The sequence below is a fragment of the Megalops cyprinoides genome, chromosome 23 (assembly GCF_013368585.1).
Source record: "Megalops cyprinoides isolate fMegCyp1 chromosome 23, fMegCyp1.pri, whole genome shotgun sequence".
NCBI lineage: Eukaryota > Metazoa > Chordata > Actinopteri > Elopiformes > Megalopidae > Megalops > Megalops cyprinoides.
This window is the reverse complement of record NC_050605.1, coordinates 8924585-8934855: the sequence shown is the minus strand read 5'-3', so window position 1 is coordinate 8934855 and position 10271 is coordinate 8924585. Positions and strand designations below refer to the sequence as shown.

General features: G+C 44.9%; 1 protein-coding gene across 2 annotated transcripts; it reads left to right on the top strand.

Moving 5' to 3' along the window:
• The first annotated feature begins 317 nt into the window (after positions 1–317).
• Positions 318–9931, top strand: LOC118770580 (peptidyl-prolyl cis-trans isomerase FKBP4-like). 2 transcript variants are annotated; one of them, XM_036518334.1, is made up of 10 exons: positions 318–1070; positions 2874–3018; positions 3840–3982; positions 4173–4293; positions 4768–4924; positions 5291–5381; positions 5656–5739; positions 6338–6523; positions 7947–8186; positions 8728–9931. In XM_036518334.1, exons 1-10 carry the CDS (start codon positions 987–989, stop codon positions 8818–8820), a joined length of 1344 nt encoding a protein of 447 aa, XP_036374227.1. In that variant the 5' UTR covers positions 318–986; the 3' UTR covers positions 8821–9931. The 2 variants fall into 2 exon arrangements, with proteins under 2 accessions (XP_036374227.1, XP_036374226.1); XM_036518333.1 differs by having other exon boundaries at positions 8725–9931.
• The last annotated feature ends 340 nt before the right edge of the window (positions 9932–10271 follow it).

The following is a 10271-nucleotide window of genomic DNA, read 5'->3' as shown; positions in this document are numbered from 1 at the left end:
AAATGCCTGATGATTCACCGTGGAATCTACCAGAATCTTTGTTGCATTGGATAGCCTCGTATTGACTGGGAACACCATGCACCTAAGTGGACTTAGTTAAATTTTACTCCTTGTACTACAACGATTCTGGCACGCAGACCACCGAAATTGCAATGATTCCTTACTACATATCAGAATCTTTGCTTGTAACGCTACTGAGCCATTGATGAAAACATACAATAGTGTTTGTGCTGACGCTTCACTGGTTCGTCCGCAACTGTTGCCTACAAATACATTCGCTTGTATGCCTACGCGAATGTCGCGAACCTTCTTGAATCCTGAAGACACCAGGAAGTTCATCGCTCGCCGCAATCGGATTCGTGCAACGCGATTGGTGCTAGCACTTTCGGTACGGTTTTAACGTAATCTCGATACGACCGCCCCACACCCCATTATTTTACTTGCTATAGCAACATTTAATTCAGTGCACCTCCCTCGGCGATTATCTGGAAAGTTCTTCGTGTCCTTCCTCTCCAAGAGTGGTCTTAAATTGCGGACCGCTTGTAAAAGCTTGCAGCCCAAATGACTCTAAACAAAGGAGGACAGCAGAGCGAACTGCAACGCGTCTCTTAAGCAAGACCTCTTGTTAATTAGATTGCTATATTTTAGCTAAATCGTTGCACCTGTGATCCACATAGTGTCAGGAGCTAAACGCTGTTCAGCAGCAAACGCGCTAAAATAGTTAACGTTAGCTAGGGTACACCTCTGCGACAGAATTGCCCCCTTCTAGCTGCCACTTGGTTTTGCTGTGCTGCCAGGGACAGTTATTCTCATCGATTGCTAAGGGTTAGCTTTTCCATACTGCACCGGACTGAGCTAACGTTCGCTAAATTACGAGCACTTTCAAGGCGACCAATTTGCTCTTTATCTGGATTAGCTGTACTGTACAGTTCAGATTTAGGTAAAGATTTGCGAACGGGTGAAGATCAGAAAGCTAGCGAGCCAGTATGACCGCAGAAGAAGTGACCAGCGGGGAGCAAGCCATGGAAGGAGAAGATATCACACCGAAGAAAGATGGGGGTGTTTTAAAGGTATTCTTGCAAGTCAAAAAAGTAACGCAATGAACGCATTGTTAACATGTTTAACCGGCTAACTGCTACACTGAAGCACGTTTTTGTGGAGTTAGCGTGCCAATATGATCATCTGTTTTTCCTGTTAACTGAACCCATTCATAATGAAGAGCCTAACCTATCAATGGTAACTCAGATATGGAATGGTTGTTCAGTATCTTAGCTTGGTAGGAAGCCTTCGCTCTTAAGATTATAGCTAAGGAGATAGCCATGTATGGGTGCGTTGCTGCCCTTACTTGCTTGCCAGTTCGACAAATGTACGATGTTTTGAGAAAAGCATTCCTGTCCACTCGTAGCTACGCTATAATCTCGGTGGTAATAGTTTGTAGTCGTCCATCCATGTAATGTAACCTAGCTAAACTAGATAACTACTTATAATATTTGGTTCGGTAGCTAGTAGTTTAGCTAGCTACACCCAGAATGGGTACCGCCAGGACCAAATTCGTCAATTTGCTACAAAAGCCTTTGTTAATTTTTGCAGACCAGATGCAAATATATCGGTTTGGTTTAGCTCGCAACCGGATTTCTATATTAGGATAGCTAAAGCGTGAAATGGTTCTCTAAACTTAGCGTCTTGCGTTCGCGATCCAATAAGCTTTCTATCTGGGTAGCATTTATAATACAATTGACTCAGCTGATGAAGTTACACTGAACAAGTTTAGTTGTCTCCCTTGGTAGTAACAGGCAAGAACTGGCTTTCTTTTTTTGTTTTGTTTTGATATATTAAGACTGGCCAATACCTGTACTTTCAACCTCGTGTAGCGATGTGCCGCCGCTGGGTCTTAGTTCCCAACCCACTTTCTAGAACACCCTGGAAAAGTCTACCTGGGACCACTGATCGCTGATCTGAGGTTGGAGATCAGCATTTATGGTTTACGGCCAGCAGTATAGCCTCAAATACGTCCTAAAGTGACACCGAAATGGAATCCCATGCGAAATCCGACTTTTTAATTTGATTTTTTCCTGTGGAAGTCTGACTTGTTTACCTATTTTGACAATATAAAAGTTAATTGAATATAATTGCAACTTGTTTTCTTATTATTCGCTTCTACACATACAAGGAATTTGACCCCAGTTCCAGTGTCTCTCGTAGTGCTTGCATGCAGTGTCAAAAGTGACAACAACAAATGCCAAACAACAGTAGTAGTGCAGGACACTTACATGGAATAAGAATGGAATGGATGAGGTATATATGAACGGCTGTTGCACAATGAACATGAGTTAGACAATGGACATGCATTTTGAATGTGAATGTGTGAATATTATGTGGAATATCAGCCTCCACACAGACAACAGTATAAACTTGGCAGCTGTTGATAATGAGCCTTTAGCTGCAGCACCACCTTTTGACCAAGTGAAAGGCAGTGTTCAAACGTGCAATATTTACAGCTCTTGCCGTGTTAAAATTTGGGCTTTCATTGCAGTTAAGAATGTAAAGTTTGGTTTTGTAGTAATGATCAGAAATGCTCCGTAGGGTCGTAACCAGTCCTGTCCAAACCTGAGCTGGCACAGCTGTCTTGCTGTGTGTCTTAACCGTTTCAGCTCTTTATTTTTAGATCCTTGTTGGAACTGAGAAGGAGAAATTTGGCCTCTTTCCTTCTGAATGGCTCCCCAGTAACCCTCTCTGTCTGTCTGTCTCTCTCTCTCTCTCTCTCTCTCTCTCTCTCTCTCTCTCTCTCTCTCTCTCTCTCTCTCTCTCTCTCTCTCTCTCTCTCTCTCTCTCTCTCTCTCTCTCTCTCTCTCACCCCCTTCTTGCCACAACAGCTGGTGAAGAAGGAAGGGACTGGCAGTGAGATGCCCATGACCGGAGACAAAGTCTTTGTGCACTATGTTGGCACCCTTCTGGACGGCACCAAGTTCGACTCTAGCCATGACCGGGGTGAAAAGTTCTCCTTTGAACTCGGGAAAGGTGCGTACAGCTTGAGTCCTTGAGAGTCCTTGAGAGGCTTCTAAGTAGTCATGTGACCACATGTTTTTGGAGCATTCCAAGGAATTGCTTGAAATGCAGTGGGCTGTTGTCCTGGCCTTTGTGTAAAAACCCAACCCTAGTAGCCATCTGGGTTCAGACACAGCCTACACCTGTGAAGTTCATGTGTTGCTAGAATGTGGTAGATGTGTGCACTGGATCTTGAAATAAGCAGCACACCTTCCCATTTCAGTGGGTAATGACTTCTGTGATCAGTTCAGTTTAGCGCACAATGCACCAGGCAGTCACAGGGTACACAGTTATACACCTTTAAAACCACAAAACAGGTGAAGGATTCAGTCAATTCAGTCAATTCCACACAATTACATAAAAGTACTATTAAAGGGAAAAGTGTTCACTAGGGTATTAAAGTATTCAGTAGAATTAATCGTGTAGTTAAATTGTTGTTCATTCACCTTGAATGGATACATTTTTGTTCTTTTGTGCTTGAAGTCACTCTAGATAAGTGCATCTGCTAAATGCATGTAATGTAATGGGGCATAACAACTAAAAGACTTCAGTCTAGCTGACTTGAGACAATACCTCTGTAGCACCAGCAATCCCTCATTTTCTGTACATAAAGCCAACATGCATGGTGCAGTAATCCATAAAATGATTCTGAGGTGCAAGAGCTAGATGGGGCACAGTCTCTACTTCAAAGATGTCATGTGGGGAAAGGCTTGGGGAAGTGCCATGTTCTAATCAGTAAGAATTGGACCAGACAACCAGATCAATACAAACATGTTTTTTTTTCCCATGTGTAGGTCAGGTGATCAAAGGCTGGGATCTGGGCGTGGCAACTATGAAGACTGGGGAGGTGTGCCAGCTCACCTGCAAGCCAGAGTATGCCTACGGTGCAGCCGGCAGCCCTCCGACGATCCCTCCCAATGCCACACTGGTGTTTGAGGTCAGGGTCAGGTGTCTTTTTTTTTATCCCCCCCCCTCTCCCATTACTTTTGAAAACTGTAAGTGATAGTAGGCCTCTCCCCATGGGCAACTCAGAGCTTTCATTCCTGTTCCGTCTGAGATTCAGGAGGCGATTCCTTCCCTCTGACTGGATGTGTCTGTGTCCTCCCCCCCCCCCCCTTCCCCTCCAGGTGGAGCTGTTTGACTTTCGCGGGGAGGACATCACCGAGGATGAGGACGGTGGCATCATGCGCAGGGTCCTAACGAAGGGCGAGGGCTACACCAAACCCAGCGAGGGATCGGAGGTGGAGGGTGCGCATCTGAACGTCACTCTTAGATGGCTCTTAAAGCACTTGCACAGTTCCTTCAGGTTTTAGAAAAGAAACTTGTTCAATCGACCTACAGTGCGCTTTGTGTTTGACTTAGTAGTCAAACACAAAGCGGCAAGCGTTGTTTTTTTTCTTTACACAACAGTCTTAATTTCATCAGTGTTGATAAAAGTGATTTATCTTAGTTAATAGCTTAAGGTTTTTCATGTAGATTGATAAGAGGCCTCCTGTACTGTGTAAATTAGTTGCAGAATTAATCTTGAAATAGAGTGGGTTGCCCTCTCCTTCCATAAACTAAGCTGAACTGTGATTAGAGTGTAGTAACCAATCATCTTTCATGATTGGTCATCTGTGTGGCTGAGGGCAGCCTGAAAATGATTGGGTCACGAGGAGGCCGGGATCCTGTTCCATGCGCATTTTTTGCAGTGAGAGTGACCTCTGGTGTCCTTTTTCTCAGTGACGGTGGAAGGCTCCTTGGACGGCAGGATGTTTGACGAAAGGGAGCTGAAGTTTGAGATCGGGGACTGTGAGACCGTGCACCTGCCCATGGGGGTGGAGAAGGCCCTCATGGCTATGGAGGAGGGGGAGGAGTCCCTCTTCACCCTCAAGCCAAAGTAAGTGTCTGTCACTCGCTCACTCTTCCCTCGCTCACTCAGTCTCTCACGCATACACTTTTTCTGTCCCTCTCTGACATTCGCTTTCCCTCACACACAAACTGCAACTCAGTGGAGCACATTCACTCTTTCACACAGCACACTGACTTTCCCTTATCATTCCGAATTCAGTCCAGCATTGTTTTGCAGTCATATGCACATGGCCAGTGCATTGACATTTATTATGTTTATTTTGTTATACATATCCCTTGAAACCCTTGTACTGAGATGATATATCGCTCTCTGTGTGCCTTTTATGTAACATGGGTTACTTCACCATATACATTGACAGATGTAATCTGTAACTGTAATCCCATTGTTTTCTAGGTACGGATATGGAAATGTAGGAAACGAGAAATATAATATTCCGCCTGGCGCAACTCTTAGATACAAACTCAAACTGAAAGCCTTTGAGAAGGTAGGCTGGCAGGAGTCTCTGAAGTAGTCAGCAGTGTCTCTCTTCATTGTCTGCAATAATCAAGAGTTATTGCTATGTGTATTGATAGGGTTTTTAAATACCCTGATCATTACCTGTAGCTTTCCCTTTGTCTAAACATTGTGATAAACTTTTTTTTTTTTTTTATAAAGAAAGTAGTCAGTAGGAGATATGACAATCTATTGTTCAACTGTATCTATCTAACCTTTTTCTTGATATGCTATATGTTATAAAAGTGTAATGTTTGTTATTTCAGGTCAAAGAATCCTGGGAAATGAACACAGCGGAGAAACTAGAACAAAGTGCCCTAGTGAAGGAGAAAGGAACCAAGTATTTTAAAGTGAGTTTGCACAGTGTTCATTAAAACTGAGCTTTTTCCATCTGGGGAGTCTTCCATTGGACTGAGCTGGAGAAAGCAGCCAGGTGTTTGTCAATGCCAAGCGAGTAAGCTGAACATCCCGAATCTGAATCTACCAAGGGATTGCATAAGTGAGCAAGCAAGAGAGCAGTAGATTCAGATTCTCAGTTCTGTACATGGCTGTCACTTTTTTTTTTTTCCAGGAGATAGTGTATGTGTGACAGTAACAAATCTGGCACGCTGCTAAGATCTTGAGACAGGTACCAGCCAATCGCTTTGCTGCCTTTGTGTCACGTTATTTGGTGGGGGGGTTAGGCCCGCTCCCTCCTGGCCTCTTAAACTGGTGCACCAGGGGAGCCAGCAATGTAGTTATTTTGGGCCGGGATGATCAGAAATGCAGGTGCGCTTTGATATATGGTATACTTGGCTTCCCCAGTCTAGTCAGGTTGCTCAAGTTAACTTGTGGTAGGGCTTGACTAGTGTTATGCCCATACTCACTGGTCTGACACTGTTGCTCATTCAAGTTGAAGTCGCGCGGGATGAGACCGTCTGCTAAATGAAGGTAATGTAACGTTTGCAGGAGGGGAAGTACAAGCAGGCTACAGTGCACTACAAGCGGATCGTGTCGTGGCTGGAGCACGAGAGTGACCTGAAGGACCAGGACGAGCAGAAGGCCCGGGCGCTGCGGCTGGCCGCTCACCTCAACCTGGCCATGTGCTATCTGAGGATGCATGAGGAGAGCCAGGCACTGGAGGACTGCAACAAGGTATACTGTGCCCGTATGTTCTGTAGCTCCACCAGTCACAGACAGGGGGTGCTGGATGACCCAGTAAAAGAGAACACATCCTGAATGAAATGAAACACAGTAGGCAAATGCAGTGTTGCTGAAACTATGGTGTCATGTATGCTGGTCTTCATTCCAGTTGACCTCTCAGGTAATTATATTTGAGCTGTGTACATTTACATTTATTCATTTGGCAGACGCTTTTATCCAAAGCAACTTACATAGGTTACAGTTCTGTACAATGTTATCAGTGTTATATAGTTGGATATTTACTGAGGTAATTGTGGGTTAAGTACCTTGCCCAAGGGTACAGCAGCAGTGTCCCAGCGGGGATTGAACCGGCAACCTTTCGGCTACGAGTCCTGCTCCTTAACCACTATGCTACACTGCCGCCCGCTACCGAGTACCGGGTACCGAGTACCGAGTACTTATCTCTATTTGAGATTTGTTAGAAATTTTGAGAGAAATGAGCCATCAGAGATGCATGTGTGCCAATATGAACAAAAAAGAAGTTGTTTGTTCAGTTTGTTTGAATGCACACTCCAGTGAGCAGCTATCTTAGTTTCATTAAGATAACTTAACAGCGTAATTAATTGTTTAACAACTTGTAATGGGCCCCTTTGGACAAGTAATTACTTTAAATTGATTAATCTGAATACCCTGTTTGTATTATTGATTTGCTTAAAGGACTCAGATGAATGGAAATAACTGGCACATATTTCTTGCTTCCTTATGTTAGAACAAAGATGATACAAGGTATAATTGTTATGATACAGGAATTCATTACTTATAAAGGCGAAACCTCTCAGACAGCTCAAAAAGGTGAATTTAAAGAAGCCTCACAGTGATGGAATAATGACTTGTATTTGTTTTGAAAAGAGTTTTGAATAATATGATTTTTATGAGGGGCTTTTTTTTTTATGAGCTCAGTGGTGAAGGCCCTTGCCCTGATGTCAAGCTGAGCTCTACCGCCTGGGTTTGATCCCAGCTGTGTCATGAACAGATGAAGACCAGAAGCCCAAAGTGGCAGAACAAACCGGTTTAGTCCCACCAGGGATAGGGATAGGTGTATCGACAGGCCTTACTCATCCCACTGCTCTGAGGTATCCTGCAATTTTTCAGGTGCCTGCAAGCTAATTGGATGATCTCAAAAGAGTGACGTCTGCCCTCTAGTGCGCGCCCACTCTTACTGCAGTGTGAAAAATGGCCATCGGCTGAGCGTAAGTGTATCGGAGGATTGCATTTATCTAATTCCAGAGTGACAAAGAGATTCTCACAAAGGAAGTGGAGTGTGATTCCATTGCCCCTTTCCAAGCCCCAAAAGCTCAAGACCGGATCAGAGACTGATCTTGTAGCTAGTCTGATGGGAGGAGCACCCATCTGACCGCTGCGTATCCCCCCCCAGGCGCTGGAGCTGGATAGCAATAACGAGAAGGCGCTGTTCCGGCGGGCAGAGGCGCTCTTCGCCATGAAGGAGTTCGAGTGGGCCCGCAACGACTTCCAGAAGGTGGTGGAGCTCTACCCCGCCAACAAGGCCGCCAAGGCGCAAGTGGCGGCCTGCCTGCGGCAAATCAAACTGCAGCGCGAGAGGGACCGGCTCCTCTACGCCAACATGTTCCAGAAGTTCGCCGAGAAGGACGCCAAGGTGAGCCGCCAAGCGCCAGCAGGCAGTTTCCTGCTAGCCCCTCCCCTTTCTCCATCCAATTCGACATCCAACTCAGGTCCTCCTGGGAGGAGCACATGGCAGCAGATTCCGTTAATGTGAAATCTGTGTTTCCTAGTTGTCTTTCACGGTACTATTAGCAGATCACTTGAGCCTGTGACTGTTTCAGTACTTCCTAATTACATTGTGACCTGGGTTATTTGTGATAACAGTTTATAACATAACCGCACATGACACACATGGAGGGGTTTGGTGAATCCATGGCACATCTCTTGGATGGCCCTATTGTCAAGTCAGTTTTATTATGCTTGTTCATGATTCTCGGTATCTTATCCTGTCCCAAAAGATCCTCCCATTCCCTAGATAATTTCTCCTTACTCACCACTAGGTGGCAGTAAAGTCATAGCTCTCCGTTGGAATATGTTCCATGTGGTAGTTAATGTAAAACTCTTGAAGTTGGCGGGACTCAGGTAAGGGGCAACAGTATTTCTGACTGGGTGTGGTTTGCTTTTGCGGACAGAAGCAGGCCGAGAAGGTGAAGAACGGCAACAAGGAGAACGGTGACGGGGGAACGGACGTGGAGGAGAACGGAGCCCAGGAGCCAGTGGAGACATAAACATTTTTGGCATTTTGTTCTTGTTTAGTCCTCTCTTTCCCTTTTCCTTTGCTTTTTTTTTAGACTTTTGTAACTTAAGGAGCTGTAGAGTTTGCAGAGTGATTCTACGTGTGCTTGTTCTGTGGGGGGGGGGGGGTTTATGTTCATTGTAACAGAGACTGGAGGGATGAGGAAGCGGTCTCTTTACTGGAATGTTATGGGTCGGGTTTACACACTGTGTACTGTGTGGCTTCCTCCCCCATCCGTCTCCATCAGCTTCACTGGGTTTTTCCTGTGTCATCGTCCACGCATGCCACAGGCTTTAGAGTAGAGCTCAGACAGAACGCCGCAGCACCTCATCACTCAGCCATGTACCTGTTGCACGTCCGACTCTGGTATCCGAACCTCTCGGTGTGTCTGAGGTTTAGCTGTTAAACAGTCAGATCGCAGGGTCACTTTTTACAAGCACTCTTTAAAAAGTGCCTGTAATGTACAGCTCAGCTTATCAGATTCCCTTCCTGCGCTGTCATGCCAGTATCTTAGTGGAGAGGAGCTGTTTCAGCCCAGGCTTTTTGCACTATGAGCATAACCAGCTCGGGTACACATTAAAAATTTTCAGCACTGATTTTCGCCCCTCAATGAATGACAACATGGTCACATTGAGCTCTTATGATCACTCACAGAGACATTCATACCTAAGATGCTGTTGTAGACCCTGTACATAATAGCCTGGGTGCAAAAATACTGACTGTTGACTTTTGGTTTGTTTGTTTTTTGGTTGTTGTATTTTTTTAAGGATAGATTTTGGTTGTAATTGTCATCTAAATTCGTAGGGTTATTGACCCAAACCCAAGCAAGTGGACCTGCTTCTCTCCAGTGAACCTTGCTGGCATCCCTCTACCACACCAGCAGTGCTGGAAAACATTGAGTCCAGGTTATGGCAGATCGGTTTTGTTGTGTTAGCTGCTGTTATCATTTGGAAAAGGAAGGTGCTGTTAAACTCTTGCCATTAAGTGTTAGTTGGGCTGGCTTCAGCTGCTACACCCTGCAGTGATGTGACAAAGTTCCACAGTTGTCACCTTGTCAAATGACTGAATTCCTTGGCGCTCAAGAGATGGCAATAAATCAAAACCTCAACACTTGCCTTGGCTGCTATTGTCCATTGTTCCTGTTGTCCGCTGTGTGTTATGAAGCACCGTACCATGTTCTTGTGTTGGTTTTAGGTTCACTGAATTCAAAGAAAAAAATTGAGAGAAAAATCAAAGCCTGCTTAATCCAGAAACAGTTTTCTGTGTTTTCATCCAACATCTTGAGGAACTGAGCAGTCTTTTCGCTAAAGAAAAGTCTCATGTTGCAGCCATGAGACTGTCATTAGCAACGGTAGGTAACAAGCGTGAAGTCGTTTTGTATGCAGTAACATCATTATCCAGCCATCACAATGACAAATATTGTTACACACCAACCAAGTACAT